The sequence below is a fragment of the Bubalus bubalis genome, chromosome 14 (genome assembly GCF_019923935.1).
Source record: "Bubalus bubalis isolate 160015118507 breed Murrah chromosome 14, NDDB_SH_1, whole genome shotgun sequence".
Lineage (NCBI taxonomy): Eukaryota > Metazoa > Chordata > Mammalia > Artiodactyla > Bovidae > Bubalus > Bubalus bubalis.
The window spans coordinates 50,489,537-50,512,894 of record NC_059170.1 but is presented as its reverse complement, the minus strand read 5'-3'; the positions used below and the strand labels follow the sequence as shown (position 1 = coordinate 50,512,894).

Genomic DNA, 23,358 nt, shown 5'->3' with positions numbered 1-23,358 from the left:
TAGTTTCTCCAAGTGGGATGGAACCCTTGCCCCCTGCATTGCAAGGCGGATTCTTAACTACTGGATCACTAGGTAAGTCCTACTCTTCCATTTTACGAACAAAAATCGGGGACTAGGATTAGCGGTCCTAATTGTCTTTACAGTTTTTCTGTCTTCACACTCCAGATGTGGAGACTGATGAGTTCCATAGGATTATTACGGAGTCATTGGGACCGCCAATTCCCTGGGGGTCTTCTCCCACCTTACTCTACTGTTCCACATTTCTTCAGCACCTTTCCTTAGGCGAAACTTCCTTTTTCTTATTCCTGTTCCCCAACCCCCTCTCTTAGGAATGAGCAACCGTTTGAACCATAAACCACGTCCCGCCCTTCATTCAAATCTTCCTTTTTCTGGCAAAGCCCTCTAAAAAGGTGGGCTAGAAATCAATGTATCTCCAGACAAAACAGAAAGCAAACACGTCCTAACAGGAATATAGTTTTTTACTTAAACTACAACGTCAAGCACTTTTAACAAGGTCCCTTGTCCTCTACAGAAAAAAACGTTAGGGCACCGCTTAATTCCGTGGAATCCTCTGCGGGGTCGATAGCTCACTCTGCGCTTGCGCGTCCGGTAACTTGGCCCTGCAACCCCGGCGTGGAGCAGCGGCGCGGCCGCGGATTGGTTGCCGGGGCGCCGGTCATCCGCGCGTGCGCAGTTCTCCGTCCGCGCCGCCCATCCCGCCGCCCGTCCGCGGCCTCAGGAGTGGTCAGCCTGCAGCCGGCGAGCCGGCGAGCCGACAGCCGGGCAGGCCGAAGGTGGGCCCGGCCTGCTGTCTCCTAGGAAGAAAAAGGGGCTTGCGCTCCCGGTCTCCGGGATCCCTCAGCCCAGCAACCTGCCCCGCCAGTCAAGGGAGAAGCTGAGGAGCCGCCGCCATGGCTGCCATGATGGGTCGGAAGTGAGCCTGTGGGTGACCGTGCCGGCCCGGGCGCTGCCGCCCAGGTCCCGGCCGCCCCGCCGGGGAAGCGCGACGCCGCGGACCGCGGGCCCTCGGCCTTCGCCACGCTAGCCCCCTCGGCTCGGCCTACTTCCTCCAAGACTGAGCGGCGGGGAGTGGCTCCCGGCCTCGGGCCCCGGCAGCCGGGAAGATGGCGGACCCGGCCGAGTGCAACATCAAGGTGATGTGTCGCTTCAGACCGCTCAACGAGTCGGAGGTGAACCGCGGCGATAAGTACATCGCCAAGTTTCAGGGAGAAGACACGGTCATGATGGCGGTGAGTGCCCCTGTCCCCACCCAGGGCCCCTCCTTCGGGCCCGGCCGCTCCGGGAGTTGAGAGAAGTGGGGAGTGAGCGGAAAGCGAGTTTTGGGGCGCCCCAGCCTCCCCAGTGGGGTTCGACGGCCCAGGGGAGGGGCTCGGCGCCTCGTCGAGTACTCCGGGGTCGCCCCACCCCGGTCTGCAGCGCCGGGGACGGGAGGCACCCGCCCTGGGTCCCAGGCACTCCCTTACCTGGGGCGCGGGTGGAGCCGCCGGGGAACCAGTTGAGTGCTCGTTCGCCGGCTTTCTGTGCGCCTGCAGGTTCTGATGTAGATGCAGTCGGTGTGTCGGACCCCCTTCCCCTCAGATTTATCATTCATAAAATAGATCAGAGTTCGGCCGAGAACGTTGGGATCTGCCTTACCGAACCTTAATTAGTAATGATATTTAGTCTTAAAAGAAATCTTAAATGTGCGTTAGACCGTCTTGTTTCCTCCGTGGGAGAAGGAAAACCGTAACAGCCGCAGTTAGGCTGGTACCCTTCATTGTTCACCCAACCCGCTTTTGAGTTTACAGTTACAAATGGCGAATCTAGGGCTGTAAAAAGTAGTTTTCTTTTGAAATCGGAGTGCTCGATTTTGTCTCACCCACCAGCGGATCTCGCCGATCAACGTTGGGTTAAATAAGTGCCCAGAGAGACTAACTGGGTTTTATGGGGTAGCACTCCGGGAAAGAGTGTTAACTTTTCGTGTGTATATCAAAGTATTATAAAAGCAGATTTTTAAAAAAATACATAAAATTTAACAGTAAACTAGATTTCTTGTTAGTATCAGATTCCTACTTCTACAATTAGGATCTGCCTTGAAGAAAAATGACTTTGATAATCACAAGGATGGTGAGATAATGTCTTTTGTAATGTGAAACATAACGTGAAAGGTCTTGAAAATGATTCCCAATTCAAGGAGATTAAAATGGAGAGTAAGGTAACTGCCTACAGAACAATGAACTCTGACAAAAAATTAAATTCATCTTTATTGCTGATGCCATCTTTCTACATTGCTATCACACTCCCCAATTTTAGTGTTAATTTTTTCGCCTTTCCATTTAGTGTAAGTTTGAATATCTTAATATAGAAATGGGACAAATATCACAGGAGATGGAACATTGAAGTTTAGAAGCATTGACATGTAAGACACAACTCAAGTTCCTTAGAATTTTTATGTGAAAGTTTCCAAGTTCAGCTCTAGAAGATTAATGTCATAGCTCCACATTGCTTGGGAGGGTTTTGGCAAACAAGTCATTAGGTTCCTAATAACTGCCAGCTCTTGTGTGAAGACTGTCAGGCTGGTTCTTTGTTAACAAGTCCACAGAAAAACCCTTGCTATAAATGACATCATGGAGAGGCCAAGGAGTTATGCACGAAACTAATCATTCTTTTCCTTCAGGATGAGCTATTTCATGTGATTTTAGAGGATGCTCACCGGGCCTGGGTTTTTGGTTGGCCGACACTAGTAGGCTATTAGTTTCTGATAGAGTTCTTGTGATTACTCAGCCTCTACAGTAGTTGACATAACCAAGCTGTTTTCCTTTCAGATTTGTGTTAAGGCTGTCTTATTTCTTCAGATATATTTTTGTGGTTATTTACCCAAACCGATAGTATTATCAAGATTTATTTGTTGTAATGGTAAGATTTGGGATTCACAAAATGTTTTATGGTTAGGTTAGAAGACAGCCTTCTATTGCAGGCCAAATATGTCATAAGATACGAGGAAAGAGTTAAAAGAAAATAAACAATTACCACAGGAAGCACACATTTATTTTAGGTTGTTTCCTTTGGATAAAGTTATTTTAAGTTCGTTACTTAGGTTTCCTTAGTAATTAATCTAAGTGGTGATATTAAACATCATGGACAAGTAATTTAGTCATAAATCAATAATGTACAGTTAGTTGGCCTTTAGATAAACTGGTAAGCATTTTAGTCGTTTTGGGTTTTTTTGTTTAAGTATAAGCAGAAGTATATTACAACTGAATGTGATACAGCTTTAGAAAATGTAAGGCAACATGTTTAGTTCGTTATTTTCAGAAACCAGTCTTTTGCATATAGAAGTCATTAATTACTCTGAGATCTCTTTTTAAAAAAATTTTTAAGTGCATTCTTTAATTTTTTTTTTTTCTAAGTTGTCTGAGAATTTGTAATGGCAGCTGGGAGTGGAAATAGAAAACCTCTAGGTAAAGTCATCTCTTGTTTTTTCTTCATTTTACTGGATACTGACCCTGATTCAAAGTAAATAGATTAAAAAGGAATTGCTGTAGTGCAGCATTTAAAATTAAATTGTCTGAAATAATTTTAAAACATTATGTATACAGACTTCTGGTTAAATCAAAATTTAAAAAATAAGTGTTTTAGTTTAGAGTGTTACCGAATTGTAAGTATAATCAGTGCTCACAAAGAAGATAATTTTTTAGGATTCTGATTTTCATCTACGTTCAGTTTCCAATATATTGTCCAAACTTTTTTCCTGTTACTCAGGTAGTCAGTGATTTTAATGTGATGTGACCCCATGGCCGTGTAATCTTGCAGTGTCTTTCTGTGCTTTGCAGCCTTTGTATAGATTTTTTTTTTTTTTGGTAATTAAATGCTCAGTGAAGTGCTATACATATCACATATTGAATGAAATAGAAATGTGTTACTTTTTGAAGATCTTTGACAGTGATATGGTAAAACTATTTGCTTTAGATAAGCAAACTTGTGATCCACAAAAACTGGGGCACAAGGGAAATGCCTTCTGTAGTTCAAAGGAGCCAGCTGAAAACACCGAATAAAAGAAATCAATAAGAAAAGTTATTCCTTCATCTGTTTATGCATCATAAAAGTGGAACATGCATACTTGCATCAAGTATCTTTACTGACTATCATTCCTTATATGGTATACTGTAGAGGCTGCCAGAATCCAAAATGGACTGTTGTGGTTCATTGAAATTGGACCTAGTTCTTACCTCCAGCACAGCACAGTTTCCCCTTTCAAATGAACGATGATTTGGTGTTCGATCCTGATTATCTTGTATATGAAAATTGAAAAAAGGAGCCATCATAATATACCTTTACAGTTGCAGAATGTTAGCCCACATCAGTGTCTAACTAAGGAAAATCTAATATGATGTAATCCCATGTGATCTGAAAATCACTATTCAGAATTCCAGAGAAAGACATATTCCTGCCAGAAGTGTGTCCTTTGTAACCAAATTTGGTGTTCAGCCTGGTCTGTGCAGATTCAGATAGGAACCACTGAACTTAAGAAATCTAAGGTAAATAAACATTCCTGTTTGGTTTTGTCTCCTTGAAGCCTAAGTTAGATGTGAATACATCTTGTGAGTTGGAGTATTTTTGAAGATACACATTTTTAAAGGCTGCATAATGTATATTTCAAGACCAAGGGCCAAATTTTTAAAGATATGGATATCCAGATCATGAGTGTTTAATTTATTTGAAAGATTATTAGTTATGGGATGTACCTTTGTTATAGACCATTAGAAATAGTTTTTATGTTTCACAAGTCTCATTTTTCATCCAGGAAGCCAGGATCACATTTGCTTTATTTAAGAAAATTATAATTCAGTTTTGGAATTAAAGTAAGGCTATTTTGTCAACTTAATACTAAGCACTGAAGATAGTTTTTTATTTAACAGTGGTATAACTTCAAATACAACTTAGCCACTAAACCACCACCACCAACTTTAAAAAGTCACTTAATCCCAGCTTTATTATCTTTATATCTGCATGCTCATATTCTTACTCTAATACAGTGGTAGTTTGCATATTTGGTGTGAGGTGATGCCTGAATAAACAGCTGCATAAAGTATCAGCTTTTGAGGCAGACTTTATATTACCTGTCATTTTTGGCATATCTCTTTCTAAATGTTTGTGAGCAGTTTTTTGTTTGGTTTTTTTTTTTTGTCAATGTAAAACTGAAGATAGGACTTCAGTGGTGTTTTTTTTTATTGTTTAAATGTTTATTTTAATAAAATATCATTTGCCTTATTTTGGAAGGATGCAGTTGTCATACTGTTACCTAACTTCTACTGATTAACTTGTTTCTTCAAGCAAAATTAGAATTCGTGAATTCGCTAATGGTGGAGGCTGTCTCTGTTTCAAATCAGTTAACATTACTGATCACTTACATTCAGTCCTTCTATATAAGTGCTTAGCTTGGGGGCTTCCCTGGTGGTTCAGATGGTAAAACGTCTGCCTGCAATGCAGGAGACCCGGGTTTGATTCCTGGGTCGGGAAGATCCCCTGGAGAAGGAAATGGCAATCCACTCCAGCACTCTTGCCTGGAAAATCCCATGGACAGAGGAGCCTGATAGGCTACAGTCCATGGGGTCGAAAAGAGTCGGACACGACTGAGCGACTTCACTTTCTTTCTTTCTTTCTTTCTTACTGTTTGATAATTTATCCAGCCTTCTCCTCTGTTGTTGTTTGTGCCCTACTCTCATACTAATTAAATGTCATTTCTAAAATTGTGTTACTCTCTTACAATATCTCATACTGTGTCGTTGTTTGGTCACTAAGTCATGTCTGACTCTTTGCAACGCCGTGGACTGCAGCATGCTAGGATTCCCTGTCCTTCACGATCTGCTGGAATTTGCTCAAACTTCTTGTCCACTGAATCGGTGATGCCGTCCATCTCATCCTCTGTTTTCTTCTGCTCCTGCCTTCAATCTTTCCCAACATCAGGGTCTTTTCCAATGAGTCCCTCTTTGTATCATGTGGCCAGAGTATTGGAGCTTCAGCGTCAGTTCTCATACCTTATAGATACTAAATAAATGTTTGCTGAGTAAATGAAGAGAGAAAAATACTTTTTTTTTTTTGATAGAACAAAATATAAATATAGTTTATTTCTGTTATTTTGAACTTGTGTTTTCAGAATTATCATGAATACATTTTGCGCCATCAGTGAAATAGTAGATTGTCTTTTATTAGCCACACCTGTAGATTTGAATGTCAGTGTCTTGGAGTCTTAGCAGAAAGACACTTTATGTGTGTTGTAGCCAAAAAATAATTAATACATTGAGAAGCCTACATTTAATTGATGCCAAATCAATATCATCTGAGTATATCCTTCAGGAATGCTTTCAGCTGCAGAGAGAAAACAAACTAATGGTGGTTTAAATAAATAAGAGGTTATTTTTCTCACATAGGAAGTCTGGATCTGGACCTTTACTTCTTGCTGACTCTGTTACCCTCTGTCATCCTTAGTTATTGACTTTTCATCATCATATCTTTCTTGTTTGCAAGATGGATGCTCCAGTTCCAGACATTCATCCCAGAAAGGATGCTTTGGCTGAAGTGATTCCCAGACACCTCCTAGCAGACTGTCACTTCATAGTGTCTAGAGCTGGGTCATGTGGCCAGTAGTTACAAGGAGACTCAGGTAGCAAGTGGTTAGCTTCCAGCCTGTCTGGTGGGAGGCCAGAAGGGGAATTGGGAATGGCTTTGGCCTTTAGGGGCTGTTTGTGTCATTGTTAGTGTTATTCCAAGCTTTGGGGAGGGGAGTTGTGGGGTATAGTTTCTAAAAACTATGATCGTTTTTAGCTAAGACCCTGGGCAGTATTCTGCAAGGTGAAGGATTTTTTCTGGGGTCATGATTGTTTATTTTGGGGCCTAGTTCCCTTCCTTTACTTTAGAAGAGACTAGAGAGCTGGCACTGGCACCCCACTCCAGTACACTTGCCTGGAAAATCCCATGGACGGAGGAGCCTGGTAGGCTGCAGTCCTTGCGGTCACTAAGAGTTGGACACGACTGAGCGACTTCCTTTTCACTTTTCACTTTCATGCATTGGAGAAGGAAATGGCAGCCCACTCCAGTGTTCTTGCCTGGAGAATCCCAGGGATGGGGGAGCCTGGTGGGCTGCCGTCTATGGGGCTGCACAGAGTCAGACACGACTGAAGCGACTTAGCAGCAGCAGCAGAGAGCTGGCACACACTTACTTTCAGTGCTGAGAATCCTCATGCTCCCTCTCTTATCTTTAGATGCTTACTTTTCCTCTCAGATTACTAATTGTTCCTGCCAGCTTTTAAACTTGCTCGGATCTTGCCCATCATAAAACATAGCTTTCTTTGTGCCACAGCTAGATTTCTGTTCTGTTACCTCCTGTTCTTTTTTCACCTCTTTCCAATCTGATCTTTGTCATTGGAGTCTTCAATTTTGCCTTGACCTCTCCACTATGTATGAGATAGTCACTACCTCCTTGAAAATTCTTCCTTGACTTGCATGGATAGTATACTCTCTGATTTTCATTTCATACCTCTGGCTCCTTCCCAAGCTGTATCAGCTGTGCTCAAATTGTATTCTCTAGGCCCTTTAAGGGACCCACAAAATCAAAACTATTAAAAATAATGTTAAAATGTTAGTTGCCTTTTTAACCATGTTGACATTTGATTTGCGCATCCTTGCACTTGAGATTGAACAACATCCTTTGGTTTCTTGACGCTCCAAGTTCCTTTCAAACTCAGGCTCCTTAAGCATCTTGTTCCCAGTGCCTGGAGTACTTCCCCACACTCACTCTCCCTCATGAGTAACACTGAGGAGACTGACAGTTGGTGTGCTCTTTATTCTTTGGTTCGTTAACATCCCTTCTCCAGAGTGATTCTCTGCTGTTCTTCTGCCTTCCCCAGTCTCAGGTTCTCCCCTAAGTGCTGTCATAGCCCTTCTGAAGTACCCTCTTGTGCAGGATGGAATTCTAGTCAATTATTTGTCTGGTATCTGCCCCGCTGTTATTTCCACTAAAGCAGAGAGTGAATCTGTAGTGGTCATCTTCCTGGTGTGGTGTCCCACATAACTGGCATTCCATAAATACTTAAATGGATGAATGGTTGAAATGCTGTTGCACTACACTGAAAAGCTGAGTGGAATAATGGAAGGAAACCTGAACTGAAAGGAGACTTGAGATTGAATTTTAATTTTGTTGTTTACATATTTGGACCTTTCAGGATTCTAATTCCTTATCTGCAGGATGAGTTAGTGTTGCAAATAGAGTCTCTATCTGCCAGAAAAGACACTCATTAAGTAACATAAGTAACAATCACTCAACAGTATGAGTGACCACCATAGTAACACTTAATTTCTGTGCTGGGCCTTGGAAATACAACAAAGACTAAAACAGACATACTTGGTTTTGTGGAGTTTATTGTAGTGAGTTTGTTCTGGGCCCTAAGTAAGGACTTTTTCCAGAAAGGTTCCAAGTGATGCATAGTAGGTATCCTATTTTGAAGGTTAAATATATGGTGATGTCTTTAAAGGAGCTTAGAAATGTCTGTTTCACATTTAATTTGTATAGTTGAAACTTTTGTTTCTGTTTTTTAGTCCAAGCCTTATGCATTTGACCGGGTGTTCCAGTCAAACACATCTCAAGAGCAAGTGTATAATGACTGTGCAAAGAAGATTGTTAAAGGTAAATATATTATATACCTTCTAAGTCATCCCAGCAGTAAGTCCAATTTTGTTTGTGATCTCTTCGATTTACCCAGCTTTCTTTTTTTTTTCATTTTACCTTCCCTTTCTTTTTAGTTAGTTGCAGAAGTTCAGATAATAAAAAGGTCAAATATAGTTACACCCTGTTGCTCAAATTTCATGAAATAATTTATGTACAATGCCTATTGAAGGGTGTTATGAGAATTACAATGTTGTATACATATCCTGGAAAATCCCATGGACGGAGGAGCCTGGTAGGCTGCAGTCCATGGGATTGCGAAGAGTCGGACACGACTGAGCTACTTCACTTTCACTTTTCACTTTCATGCATTGGAGAAGGAAATGGCAACCCACTCCAGTGTTCTTGCCTGAAGAATCCCAGGGACAGGGGAGCCTGGTGGGCTGCCATCTATGGGGTCGCATAGAGTCAGACACGACTGAAGTGACTTAGCAGCAGCAGCATACATATCCTTGGAATATGCAGTTCTATTAAATATTCCCAAGAGAGTTTCTAAGGTAGCTGTTCTAGAAATACAGTAGCATGAGAATGAAGACAGAATTACTAGACAAGTTTCTGTAAAGTAATAGGAAATGGCAGCCTGTCATTCCCCTGTTGCAGTGTTATTCCTTCCCCGGGGACTTGCCCTGTAGTCAAATGAGAGACCCTTGAGGAATTCACCAGAGGTGCCAAAGATGAGAAAAGTGTGTACATTTCTATTAACACCATTAACCTATGCTAAGATATTTTCTAAAAACAGAATCTTAGAACTGAGAGGGCATTGTGATTATATGGATTTGTTAATAAACTTTATATATAAAAATAAGTGCAGAAACATCTTATATCAAAAGGATCTGATGATTAAATAACTATTGCTTTGTGAAATGATTTCTTTCACTCTTTGACAGCTCTAATTGTTAAAAAATACTTCTCAGATTGAGGCAGCATCTGTCTTATATTGTTCACCAAGCTAGTGGGGTTGGGATTCAGTATCAGATCGTTAGGTTAGGATTAAGTAGGAACACAGACATTTCATCTAGTAACAGGAGGAAACAGTTTATGGGTAGAAGTAGGTTATACCTGTGATGGAAGGAAAAGGTTCATTTCATATTAATTCTGTTTTGTCTCTGATACAGGGAACAGAGTTGTTAACAGAGGAGGGTGGTGGGGGAGGAAGTGTGAGGAAAAGGTATAAAGTCGTCTAGCAGTGTGGAAGTGAATGGATTAGGGAGATGTGGCAAGATTGCCAGGTAGCATTAAGAGCGCACTTGAGGTTAGCTGCCAGAGAGTTGAGTTTACCCAGTTGTGTTTTGCCAGGAAGTACACAAGAAGGAGAGGAGGGCAGGAGATGTAGTCAGGAGAGTGAGGCTAATGGTGAACTGTGGAATCTAAGCTGGCTGAGGGGGAGAAGGATGCCGGTTGCTAGGGAAGGGGGTGATTTACTATGGGACAGTGAAAAAGGTGGTAAAATTATAGTCTCAGTGGAGTCAAAGGTTTGTTGAAATCAGGGTAATAGAAGGAGTAAAAGGAAGTAAATACTTGATGCTCGGAACGCAGTGCAGTTGGTAATGAAAGGAGTGGGACGATGGACTTGGTATCTAAAGGAGAAAAGGATAAGACTGTGGAGAAAATTAGGGTAAGAATCTGAGAGGCCAGGCTGTCATCTGGTACACGGACATCTACTAATGGGATCACTCACTACTTACACATGAAGCCACCAAGGGTGACAGCAGGAATGGGATCGGTGTGAGATGGTGGACAGGAAGGAGAATTAACTGGTGATTCTGTAAACAATTGCAAGAAAGAGGAATAGACAGCATTGTCTTTTGTTGTAAGCATCAAATAGTTTTCCAGATGGATCTCTCTGTCAGGGGCGCAGTTACGCTACATTCTTTGATTTTGGCGCAGTTTTGTCATCAGTACAGCATAAGATTACTTTAGTTTTTTAAATACTATAAAGTTATTGATTCATGAATTCACGGGCAGTTTAAATGTATGAATCATTTTCATATCTGCTCCAGCCAGCATTAGACCCAGTCTGCACTTGAGCATTGTAGATTTTAAAATCTGCATGCAAGCCTTTAAAGTGCAAATTCTATTCTGTCATTTTAGCTCATAATCCTATTTTGAGTTTTGTTTTTACAGTTGTCTTACTACGAATCTAAATTGGCTATCAGCCTATTTTGATAAGTCTGTTACAGTGTCAAGGATATTGAAGGCGTTTGTTTTTTTTTTTTAAGGTCGTTAAGCACACTGGAATTTGGAAAGTATTACTGTGAATCATTTAAAAGTGCTTAATAGACCGTGGTCCTTAGCCTAATCTTCTAAAAATGGAATATGGCTGTTGGCGGTTATTTAATCACACTGGATGTTTAACTAACTTAAAATTCTCTTACCTATACATTTGTCTAATTCTTAGCTTGGCAACATATCCTCAAGAATATGATGGAAAGCCTGCACCCTTTTGTGAAATCATGGTGCATGACTGGTTTTTCCTCACGTACTAGTGTAGTGACCAAACAGTAAATGAGATTAGTTCAGCCATAGTTTTTCCTTAGTGAAATTTTGGTATACTTGTCTGCCGTTCCCAGAATCCATCGTTTTTCACTTTTTGAAAATGAATGTAGTATTTGCAAGTTAGTCATCTTCTTTTACCTCCGTTCTCTGTGACTTTCGTGAAATGTTTGTCCTTGGGATGTAATTCTCTTAAAACTAGAAACCTGAGCTCATTTAAAACCATTCTTTGACCATCCTACCCACCTCAATCCCAAACTCCCTCTTAGCAGTGTTTTTTCTGTTCATTTTGCAGATGATGTTGTAGAAAATGGTAGTATGTCATTTATTGACATAGTCATCTCTTTAGGCATTGCAGGTCTACTCATTCATTATTCTTCTTCTGAACATTTTAAAAGCTCTCTTTAGGGCCTTAGTTTTTGTTTTTGTAAAATTTGCTTATCCTGGGCTTAACCTTTCTCATATTGTTCTAGTGATTTTATCTCTTTTGTACATTCTCAGTGGTGTAGTCTCTTAAGAAGAGGCTCGTACCTACTTTCTCAGAACTCTATGGTCTATTGTCTTGACATCTAGGGTACTTGTTTCTACTACCTTTTATTCTATTTCATTCCTGTTTACAACTCTAAGATGACTTCATTCCTTTTTTTTTTTTTAATCTCTGTCCTTTTCCTCAACATTTTGATCCCTTTTACTTTTTACCTTTTACAGAAGATTTCTGCTTTACTGTTTGGAACCGAGTTCTGAGTAGCAGTTCCCTTCTTAGCAATGTGATTAAGAACACAGGCTTTGGAATCAGACAAATTGAGGTTGAAGTCCGGGCATTGCCACTTTTTAACTTTGTGACTTGTGGCAAGTCACCCAAGCTTTCCAAATCTTCGTTTCCTCTATAATAAGCATAGTGTAAGGATTTAAAAAGATTAAGGTCTTCACTCAGGACCTGGTATGAAGTAAACAATATAACAGATAGCAACTGCTGTTCATTTCCTTTATCCTCTAAGAAAAGAAATTACTTTCTTAATTCACTCTGAACTAAGGATAATTACTTAGGCACAACTGAACTTGGGATAATTCATAACCTGTATAGATATTTTCGCTCTATAAAATTAGATTTCAAGCAAGTTACAATGGAAGGTTTCTGTCTCTCTCTCCCTGTGCCAGCTTTGTAATTTATAGAAAGATATCATGGGGCTATGACATTTTCCTTTTATCTTCACCCAGAAACTCTACCACTTTGGAGGAGCCTGGTTGTAGTAGCTGGTAGGACTTGTCCTGGACAAGATACAAGTGAGGTGGAGTTTCTAATAAATACATAGATTTAAGGAGAGTGACACGGTGGGGGAGAATGATGAGGTGTGAGGACAGAAAAATCAGTTAAATCATGGCAGGTTGGACTTGGGACACTCATTGGCACACAGATCAAGTAGAGGGCCATGGTTAGAAACTGGTAGGCAGGGATCAACACAGTGTTGGGTGAGCTGGTGTTTCTCCTGAGATGTGGACTCGAGGAGCAAGCTGCCAGGTGTGAGGTGAGAGCAGCTAGTGTTCTCCGGCTCCCTCAGTGTCCACCAGGGTTGTGTTGTTTCATAAATTTATGTACAAGTATTTAGCTTATGTATAGGGCTATAACCTTTTCCTTTTTGTAGATTCATTAGATAAATTTTTTTTTTCTTTTGAACATGGTTTATCCACTTTTATTCTCTTGAGTCCTGAACCTGAGTGATGTCTACCAGTTGGTTTTCCCGGTGTAAAGTAATTGTCATTTACTTAGCATTTGCTGTTTGCCAGGCATCTTACCAGGCCTCCTCAGATTCCCTAGTTTCCCACCATAGCTTCCTGCCCTGGACTGTCTGCCACTGTATCCATTTTAATTTTTCCAGATGTAGCCTGCCATGTGTTCATTTTGGTTCTTCTGTTCCTTGAGAATGTAGTGTGGTAGCTAAGAGAGTGTGTCTTTGGAGCCAAGACTGTCTGGAATGCCTCCCAGCTCTACCTTACTAGGTGTGGAACTGTAGGCCACAGTTTCTCAGTTTTCTCATCTGTAAAATGGGAATAAAATAGTGCCTTGCATAGAGTTTTGTGAGGATTAAATACATTAATACATGAAAGATTATTAGAGCCTCAGGGCTTCCCTGGTGGCTCAGTGGTAAAGAATCCACCTGCAATGCAGGAGTTGCAGATTCTATCCCTGGGGCGGGAAGATGCCCTGGAAGAAGGAAATGGCAACCCTCTCCAATATTCTTAGCTGGGAAATCCCACGGACAGAGGAGCATGGTGGACTACAGTCCATGGGTGGCAAAGAGTTAGACATGATTTAACGACTAAAGAGCATAGAGCCTGACATACAATGCTTTCAAATGTTAGCAGTAATATTTTATATGATGACTTCTAATGCTCACAGCCTTACCCTGAGCAGACATTTTTGCTGATGGGAAAGCTGAAGTTCAGAGAGATTAAGTGACTTTTACGAGGTTGTAAGCTATTGCCTGACTTGCTAAGTATGTTTCTCTTGTTTACAAAGTATGAAAGTATTACTTGTCCATAGTTCCACCTCTATCTGTTTCTCACAAGAAAGGCAAAAGTATAGAGGGGCGCGACTCTTTAGAAAGGTGAGAGAGATTCTCTGTTTTAGTGTTAATAATCATTCAACAAGTATTTGAGTTCATCCTAAGCGCGAGGCACTGTGCTAGGAGTTAAACACAGCTCTGGCCTCAAGGATTTTACAGGCTCATGAAGAAGACAGTGGTCAGTATTATGATAAAATGTAGGTGCTACGAGAACACATAGGGTGGGACTTTTACCCAGATTCCTTTGGAGGTGGCTTGTGGAATTGGATTGGAGGAAGAAGTAAAGCCTAAGCTAGTCTCAAGGGTGCACAGGAATAGGAAGGAGAGTGAGGTGTGCCCTCCAGACAGAGATGCCTGTGGGCTAAGACTGTCCACATGTGGAAAGGATCGCCCGTGTTGAGGGAAGACATACACTGTGGTATGACTATGATGTTGAACCATCTGAAATTGTCAAATTCAGCCATTTTTTACCAATAAAAACAGTGTGAGGGGAAGGATAATGGGAGATAGAGCTGAAAAAGCAAACAAGAGCCAGTTCCAAAGGTCCCTAATTTTATTGCTTATAGATGCATATTCTGGGGTTTTCAAAGAGAAGAGTATTATTTGTGTGTGTTTGTTAAAGGTCTATACTTTTAAAATATTCATCGTATGTAAATTTTACCTCTGAAGAACAAAACTGCGAAACATTGAGTTCTAGCCAGTGGTGTGTGCGTGCTGGAGTATTTAGATGGAAATGTACTGAAGTCTCTGAAATGCATTTAATAAATAAAATGGGTGGATAGATACATGATTAAGGCAAACAGTAAAATGATAAACTGTTACTGATAGAACTGATAGTACTGATTATAGGGTTGTTCACTGTAAAATTCATTGTTTTTCTGTATGTTTACACTTTTTTATAAAAAACATGGACAAATTAATCTAGAAAGAAAAAGTCAGGAATGGATTTGGAGGTAGGAAGGAAGGGATTATTTTCCTAATTGATAACACTGTTATTACTTTAATGATAGCCTGGTGCCTCTATAAATCAGCTAATCCTGGTTCTATCCCTTGCTCCCAGGACAGAGACCCTAGATTATAGTTTTCAGTAAATATTTGAAGATTGACTATTCCATAATCTCTGTTATCATGTAAAAGTTTTAAGCTTTGCTTAAAGTCCCAAATACAAACATATTGCATACATTTATTATCCTACAAGCCCTCATGTAATGTTTCACCTAACATTTCACCTAACATAAATGTGTTTGACCTAACACATTTTACTTTTAATATCATATAGACATACGCTATTTATATGATCTTAGGAAAGTCATTTATTCATTCATCTACCAGTATTTATTAAGTAGTTATTGTGGCAGTTGCTAGGTAATTGGATCATAGCATGGATGAACATTCATGTATAGATCTAATAAAACTTTGGAGTTTATCCTTAGATTTTGTGTGATCGATTGAAAGATCTTTTGCAGAGGGTGTGATATTGATATACAGAGATCAGTTATATATAAAAGAAGTAGATTGGAAAGGGTCTAGTGCTTCTTTTTTACCCCAGACGATTTCATCTTCAGAATTATTAACAGAAATACTGCAATGTTAATCTGTTTTAAATGTAATTCCTGAAATTAGTTTGCTTCTCTTCATGAAACTGAAAAGATTTTGAATGGAAGTTTCAAATGTTTGAGTCTCTTAAAATCTTCTAAGAGACATAAGTACTAATACCTTCTTTTTCTTATAAATAAATATTTCTATAGCAAATCTAATATCTAGTTAGTCATGACCAATGTTGGGACCTTTTTTTTTCCTTTTTTTCTTTTTCTTTTTATAAATAGTCAATTTAAAAAAAGACAAGAATTTGCTTGCTTATCATAAATTTATTTTCCACTGTTACCATCTGCTGTGTCCAGCAGAGGCCTCAGTTTGTACTTTGGCTTCCTCTAAAATAGTATATGATTTTATAGTACCTTTCTTTTCACGAAAACAAGGAAAAACAATTTTAAAAGTCCCCAACAAACTGAATCCCCAAAACTGGAAACCAAAAGTCACCTTGCTCACTCATATTCCACCACCACTCCTTAGCCTAGTAAAAGAAGCTGCTTAAATGTTAATGGTAGGTCTTGGGGAACACAAAGGGCTAGAAAAAAAAATTGTGTGGTTTGTTTTTTTTTTAATTCCATAGAAACTCTCTTATAATTGATTTTGAGATGGGACTGGGCTTGTTATACTTTGTATGAGGAGGAATATTGTGGATTTTAACCACCTGTAGGCCACTGATCAGTCTTCCTTCTAAAAGCTAGTTCATATCTGTACATAAACTGGCAGAGCATTTTTTTCCTTTTAGGTCATGTAAAGCTGTAGAATACTGTTGCATTGACATCTAAGATGTACATTGACAGGAGAGATGATTATAAGCAATGGAATTTAAAATTTGTTTCTTATTGACAACAGACAGTAATTTGGGATAAAGAGAAAGGAATTCCTTAGGTGAATCCTCACTAAGAAAATTACTATTATATATTCTTACTAATTTCCTTTAATGATCTAGCTTAAGGAAAAAAGCCCCCTGGTATATTAAAGCTCTTATTTTCTCATAGATGTACTTGAAGGCTACAATGGAACCATATTTGCATATGGACAAACATCTTCTGGGAAGACACACACAATGGAGGTAATGTTTTTTAATCAGTATTTGGATGTAGTTTGCAGCACATACAGTGTATTCATTCATTATTTGTGACATTTTATCATGCTTAAACAGCTTTATTTACTCTTTACTGCTTTGTCTCATACAAATTATATATGAGTAACATGGTTAGAATCTAATCAGTTCCTGAGTTTGAATAGAAATTTTATATATGAAATCATATTGAGCTTTGTTTTAGCCACATAACCACAAAATTGTGCATGTCTTAGAATTAAATAAGAATTCTCTGTCACCTTATAATGGGGAATTTTGAAATTTTTAATGTTTATGTGTTTTCAGTTCTATTTGGAGCACTTGGGTTTTTTCTTTCTCTCCTTGGTTGTGTCTCTGCATCTGTCTCATTTCCCAACCTCTAGCCAGGTACTTGTCCCTCTGATAATAAGGGCTCCAAAATTATCAGCACTGCTATTAATAATGAATGTAAACCTGCTCGAGCTTTGCTTCTAGAAAACATCCTATAACCTGCCTCTGCTACAGAGTGTCTGCTTTTATCATTTATCTGAGCATTCTACATATGTAAAGTAAATGATTACTTATTTTGGAGTCACTCATTTATTTTCATCATATTAAAGTCAGATAACAAAGACATTCTTAGCACTTGGATGAATTTGACTTGAAGTAGATAGAATGATGCAGATTTAAATGGTGAGCAACTCACAAACATTTTCCTGGAATGTGTTCATTCACAAATTGCATCATCTGAATCTAATGATTAAAGAAAAGGCTAAGATCAATTGGTAACTGTATGATTAGTGTACATTATTTATATGTAACTTACCAAAAGATGTAACAGTTGAATTGGTTTTTTTTTAGGTATTTGTACAGCCACATTTTTTTCACCAAAAAAATAGCAGCAATTAGAATTCCTATCCTCTCTTGACTATGAACTGTAAATTAAAAGTTTTGATTTTTAATTTGTATGTTACAGTTTATTTAGGAACTCTAGTTTTGTTTTCTGTTTAGGGTAAACTTCATGATCCAGAAGGCATGGGAATTATTCCAAGAATAGTGCAAGATATTTTTAATTATATTTACTCCATGGATGAAAATTTGGAATTTCATATTAAGGTAAAATCATTGGGGAAAGGTGGTATTTTATTTTATATCTAGAATAATTCTGTTCAATATTTTTTCTTTAAAAAATATTTTAAAAATTATGGGCAGGTGTAATTGAAAGATTATTAGAATTAGTAAACTCAGACCCTTCCTCTGACATAGTAAAGGAGTAAGCCAAGTCTTTCTTGCCTTAGCTGCCTCCTCTTTAAGATAAAGGAGTTTGTTTTGGTACAAAGCTCAAAAGTTCTGACTAATTAGACGTAAGGAGTCTAATTTTAGATGAAGATACCTAGTGGAAAATGCACTTTAGTTACATAAAGAGTTGAGTGATTTTAAGGCTTCCCATCAGAATATGAGCTGTAGCTGAGTTGTCCCTAGCACTGGCACTGGTACCTGGCACTCAGGGTAGAAAAATATTTGATGAATAAGTAAAGAAATTACTTTGTAATGTTAAGTGGTTGATTTTTCCCCCCTTTGTTTCCTCTGCCCTTTAGGTTTCATATTTTGAAATTTATTTGGATAAGATAAGGGACCTGTTAGATGGTAAGTTAAGTTCTTGCTCTTCGATATTACTGTCTTTAGTTGTAAATGTGAGACCATTTCTCAATAACCTATATGAAACTGACTTGAATTACAGGAAACATTGAAAAATGTTTCTTTCAAAGTTTTAATTGAATCTATTTTAACTTATTTAAAGCATATATTTGTGGGTGCTTCATAGGTAGTAATTAGACAATTGGACTGGAGTTCCAGAGCCTGAGTCTTAAGCTCTTACCTTTTCTCAGCTGTCAGACACGTTATCCTTGGCAAACCACAGAACCAGTCTGACTTAGTGTTCTTATTTTCAGAATATGAGTGGCAGAGGTTGGCCTGGACCTAAAATTCTATGTCTCTATATAAGTCTTACTTCTCTATAGTCTCTTGCTTTTGCAGTGATATTTTCATGTTTTTTTAAGTTCATTGTTATTAGGCTGCATGGGGAGAGAAACAAGAAACAATTGAATTAACTATTTCACAGCCAGTGTTAGCAGTTAGGAAAATGTTAATATTATTTATTTTTCTTTTTCAGTTTCAAAGACCAATCTTTCAGTTCATGAAGATAAAAATCGAGTTCCTTATGTAAAGGTAGGTATAATTCAGAATGTTTAGAAAAGCCCTATAATAACATTTTTTAAAGAGTGGTGACATTCTTTAAAAATTTATTTTACAGGGATGTACAGAACGTTTTGTATGTAGTCCAGATGAAGTTATGGACACCATAGATGAAGGAAAATCTAACAGACATGTAGCAGTTACAAGTAAGTGGCATATTTAGTAATACTAGTTAAGGTATAGACTGCTTTAAAGTTGATTTTTCTTAGGTGAAATAATGCTTTAGAAATTATTAGTAAGGGAAAGCCTTGTTTGTTGATATTTGGTTGTGTGATTTCTTTGTAGATATGAATGAACATAGCTCTAGGAGTCACAGTATATTTCTTATTAATGTAAAACAAGAGAACACGCAAACGGAACAAAAGCTGAGTGGAAAACTTTATCTGGTGGATTTAGCTGGTAGTGAAAAGGTAAAATCTTTATATTCCGATGAAGCATTTTTAATGAACTTCAGCTCAGATTTGGGCTTATGTATTTTTCATTGTTAAATCTTGAAAATGCGTATCAAACTGGGTTTGGTAGTATTTTTGAGAGTTATAAGCATTTATGCCAGTGTTTCGTCATTGCAAATTACTGTCCTTTAGGCCATAATCCAATTCTGCCAATAAGTGTTATCCTTGACGTAGGTTTATGCTTTATTGGTAGTGTGTTGAATGTATGTCATTAAGAATTTTACTAGGTATCCTTTTCCTAATTTTTGGTGTCTATTTTATTCACACTGACAATGGCCTCCCTCTAAAAACTGTCCATGAATAAGTCCTTTTGGATTTCGCCGTACTCCTTTTGGAGGATTATTTAATTATTATAGTCCTATACAGTCTGATTTATGTCAAAATCAAAATAAGTTCACATGTCTTAATACTGACCTATGTAACCTTTTTTTTGTTGTTTGTTCTGCTAATTTGTTTTTTCTTCTGATTGGAATAATATACCTGCTCCCTTCTACACAAAAATCTTAAACACATCCTTCAAAGTCTATCTCTAATTTTGCAAATACTGAGAAGCTGCTGCTTCAGGCATCATTGCTGACATATTATTCTGTTATCTTTATGTATTTTACATTTTTTTAATAGAAGCAAGTTTGCTTGTATAAAATTGATATATGTAAATTCAGTCTCTCTCTAACCATCACAACATCAACATTGTGCTTTAGTAAATTTTTTAGTTTCATTTTCCCATGCATCGAAGGAGGTTAACACATTAGTAAGCTGTCAATACATTTACGTGTAAATAGGTTAATTTCATGAGCACACCTAAAAATAAAATTTGGTATCTCCTTAATCTCATTTTTGTTATGCAGAAAAACCCAAGGTCTCAGAAAAGTCATACTTGATAAATACTGATAGCTTAGAGTAGATACTGGGGCTTCCCTGGTGGCTCAGCTGGTAAAGAATCCGCCTGCAATGCGGGAAACGTGGGTTCGATCCCTGGGTGGGGAAGATCCCCTGGAGAAGGAAAAGGCTACCCACTCCAGTATTCTGGCCTGGAGAATTCCGTAGACTGTATAGTCCATGGGGTCGCAAAGAGTCGGACATGACTGAGTGACTTTCACTGCTACTACTAGGGTAAATACTTGGCAAACAAAGTCTTGAAGCTTTCCCTTTTCTTTTTTACTAGTTATTGATGACCTCTGAATGCTTTAGAAAATTAAAATCACTGAAACATAATTTTGTTTCATTCTTTTGCAATCTTATGTATAGGTTAGTAAAACTGGTGCTGAAGGTGCTGTGCTGGATGAAGCTAAGAACATCAACAAGTCCCTTTCTGCTCTTGGAAATGTCATTTCTGCTTTGGCTGAGGGTAGTGTGAGTACACTTGTTTTCTATTTCCCTGTTGTCTAATGGGGAGTTAAACATAGATAACATACATACATGTGGATGGATGTGAGTGAGAGGGATTCACTGAATGAATAGGTATGAATAAGTTGTCTTTTAGGGATTTATTTTATAGTATTAGTGTGTATATCAAATTCCCATTTTAATAACTACAACATATTTTATTACTGAGAAACCCATTTGTCTTCTTTGGTTTTTTGTTTGTTTTTGTATGTAGACATATGTTCCGTATCGTGATAGTAAAATGACAAGAATCCTTCAAGATTCCTTAGGTGGGAACTGTAGAACCACTATTGTAATTTGCTGCTCTCCATCATCGTACAATGAATCTGAAACAAAATCTACACTCCTGTTTGGTCAGAGGTTTGTTTTTGTTCAGAAAATATAAAGTCTAAATGTAGATAGGCATTTCATTTATTAAATCTAAGTAAGTTTCAGGATAGGTATATTCAAATCAGTGTGTATTATTAATGTGCTAGAAAACATTAAAGTCAAGTGATAACATGAGTCAGATTTATGTGAGAAGCTTCAGTTCAGTATTAAACGTTTGAATCCGATAATAAAGCAAAAACCTGAGGGATATAATTGTATGTTAAGCCTATTGACATATATGACCTGTTCAAATAATGGGATAACTGTATATGAGGTGGTTAGCCGAGGAAAATCAATAATGATGACTTTGACTGTCATTGATAATTGCTTTTCTTAATTCTGCCTTACAAGTGAATTGGAAAAATAATGGGCCCCTGTTTTTTTTTTCCCTTATCAGGTTGCTGATTTTTTTTTTTTTAAGCTATTCAGAGGTGGTGTAACTGACCCAAATCTAATGGGTTGTGAATAAACACTAAACTAAGTACAGCTCCTAGAATTTAGTCAGAGATAACTAGAGAAGAATAGTTCAATTACCTAGCCATATATGCTTATATTACAGAGATACAGATATCAATTGAAAATAATTAAGTCATATTCTTCCCCTCTCCCCCCAACTACTTGTCTTAGGGCCAAAACAATTAAGAACACAGTTTGTGTCAATGTAGAGTTAACTGCAGAACAGTGGAAAAAGAAGTATGAAAGAGAAAAAGAAAAAAATAAGACCCTCCGGAACACCATTCAGTGGCTTGAAAATGAACTCAACCGATGGCGTAATGGTAATAACTTATGAATTTGTTGTTTAGAGTTTGTGGAATAGAGATTCAGAGCTTTTTATAAATTTGAGACTGATATAAATGAAAATAACAACATATTAGGGATCATCAAATAAAAATGAATAAAATCTTTTACTTTAAATTCCAATTTTACCTGGAATTATAAACAGAGGCATAAAGGCCAGCTAGCTGGCTATTGAAGTCTCAAGATGGCAAGATGTTTAGGATGAAATCAATTAAAAATACAAGATTAGATGACTGGCTTTAGAAGATAAAGGGGACAGTCAAAGATAATTCCAGCTTTTCAGATCTCAGGGACTGAGCAGATTAAGTTGATAAGAGCTGCTGAAATTGAATAAAATTAAAATTAATTTTAGACAGGTGGGTTTTGTTAACCATTCTGTTGTCTTATTTTAGGAGAGACAGTGCCTATTGATGAACAGTTTGACAAAGAGAAAGCCAACTTGGAAGCTTTTGCAGTGGATAAGGATATTACTATTACCAACGATAAACCAGCAGCCACAATTGGAGTTACTGGAAACTTTACTGATGCTGAAAGAAGAAAGTGTGAAGAAGAAATTGCTAAACTGTACAAACAACTTGATGACAAGGTAAGTATTATTTGTGTTCTATTTTGTTTTAGAACATTATTGACATGTTTTTATTTTCTAATTTCAGTATTAATGGGTCCTCATGACCTATGTACATATTCCTAGGTTTCTGTTAACTTTTTCAAGATCATTGTATTAACAAAAAATATAAAATGACAATTTCTGTTTCTATGCAGAAACTATGTATAAGGCATACCTTTCTTCCCCTTCTCTTTAAGCTAAAAGAACTTTCAAAAGGAAATTTGACGTGGATCCTTGGAGAGTCTTAATGAAATGACCTTTTAAAATCAGCTCTCTGTGGCGCTAATGATAAAAATGATGCAAGAGGTTAGACTGAGGGAATACAATCAAGTGGAAATACTGTCTTCTACTTTGTACTTTGATGATATCATTAGTATGAAAAATAGCACAATTATGAACCAAATAAAAAGGATGGGGAAAACAACAGTAAAGAGACTAGAAAAAATTGTTCTGGTGTTGTCTTTGATTTTTTTCTTAGTAGGTGATGTTTTTAATGTATTTTAAACAGGGATGGTAGGTAGGTTTGAAGTGGCTACACGGTGTTATTTTCAGTAATAGCTTTAAACATGTTTATTATTTTTAGCATTTAAAGTACTTTGTGAATAACTTTCATAAACATAAGCCTTTTTTCTTATTGCATGATAAGGATGTTACAGTTATTGATAATTGAAAGAAGCTCCATTTGTTTCAACATCTTTCTAAGATAGATTAGAATAAGCTATGTCGAATTTGGAGAAAACAACTTTGAAATACTGGGGAGTGGGTAGTAATCTAAGAGTTTGTGTTAGGAAACAGAACCAGGTTGTGAGCTATTCTGTTAACTTGTAACTGAAAATTCTAGGATGAAGAAATTAATCAACAGAGCCAATTGGTAGAAAAACTGAAGACACAAATGCTGGATCAGGAAGAGGTAAATTGAATACTGCTTCCAGAAAAGCTGTATAGTATGTCATTGTCACTTAAAAGATGAAGGCATTTATAGAGCTCAGAACATACTCCAGTACATTAAAAAAATGTTTGAATACGTCCATGCTTCACCGTGGATATCCTGTCGGAGCAGT

At 38.0% G+C, this 23,358-nt stretch overlaps 1 protein-coding gene across 3 annotated transcripts in view; it reads left to right on the top strand.

Annotated features, from left to right (window-relative positions):
- Nucleotides 1-687: 687 nt before the first annotated feature.
- KIF5B (kinesin family member 5B) overlaps nucleotides 688-23,358 on the top strand; it is a 48,944-nt gene continuing 26,273 nt past the window's right edge. For 2 of the 3 annotated variants that reach the window (XM_006053552.3, XM_025264309.3), the window contains exons 1-13: nucleotides 689-1,250; nucleotides 8,596-8,683; nucleotides 16,368-16,441; nucleotides 17,441-17,545; nucleotides 18,028-18,076; nucleotides 18,603-18,658; nucleotides 18,744-18,831; nucleotides 18,971-19,095; nucleotides 20,386-20,490; nucleotides 20,738-20,883; nucleotides 21,520-21,668; nucleotides 22,083-22,276; nucleotides 23,139-23,207. In XM_006053552.3, coding sequence (XP_006053614.1) covers nucleotides 1,125-1,250; nucleotides 8,596-8,683; nucleotides 16,368-16,441; nucleotides 17,441-17,545; nucleotides 18,028-18,076; nucleotides 18,603-18,658; nucleotides 18,744-18,831; nucleotides 18,971-19,095; nucleotides 20,386-20,490; nucleotides 20,738-20,883; nucleotides 21,520-21,668; nucleotides 22,083-22,276; nucleotides 23,139-23,207 — 1,374 coding nt within the window. In that variant the 5' untranslated portion in view covers nucleotides 689-1,124. Of the gene's footprint in view, nucleotides 1,251-8,595; nucleotides 8,684-16,367; nucleotides 16,442-17,440; nucleotides 17,546-18,027; nucleotides 18,077-18,602; nucleotides 18,659-18,743; nucleotides 18,832-18,970; nucleotides 19,096-20,385; nucleotides 20,491-20,737; nucleotides 20,884-21,519; nucleotides 21,669-22,082; nucleotides 22,277-23,138; nucleotides 23,208-23,358 lie in introns of all 3 variants that reach the window. The other variant, XM_044928070.2, reaches the window with a different exon arrangement.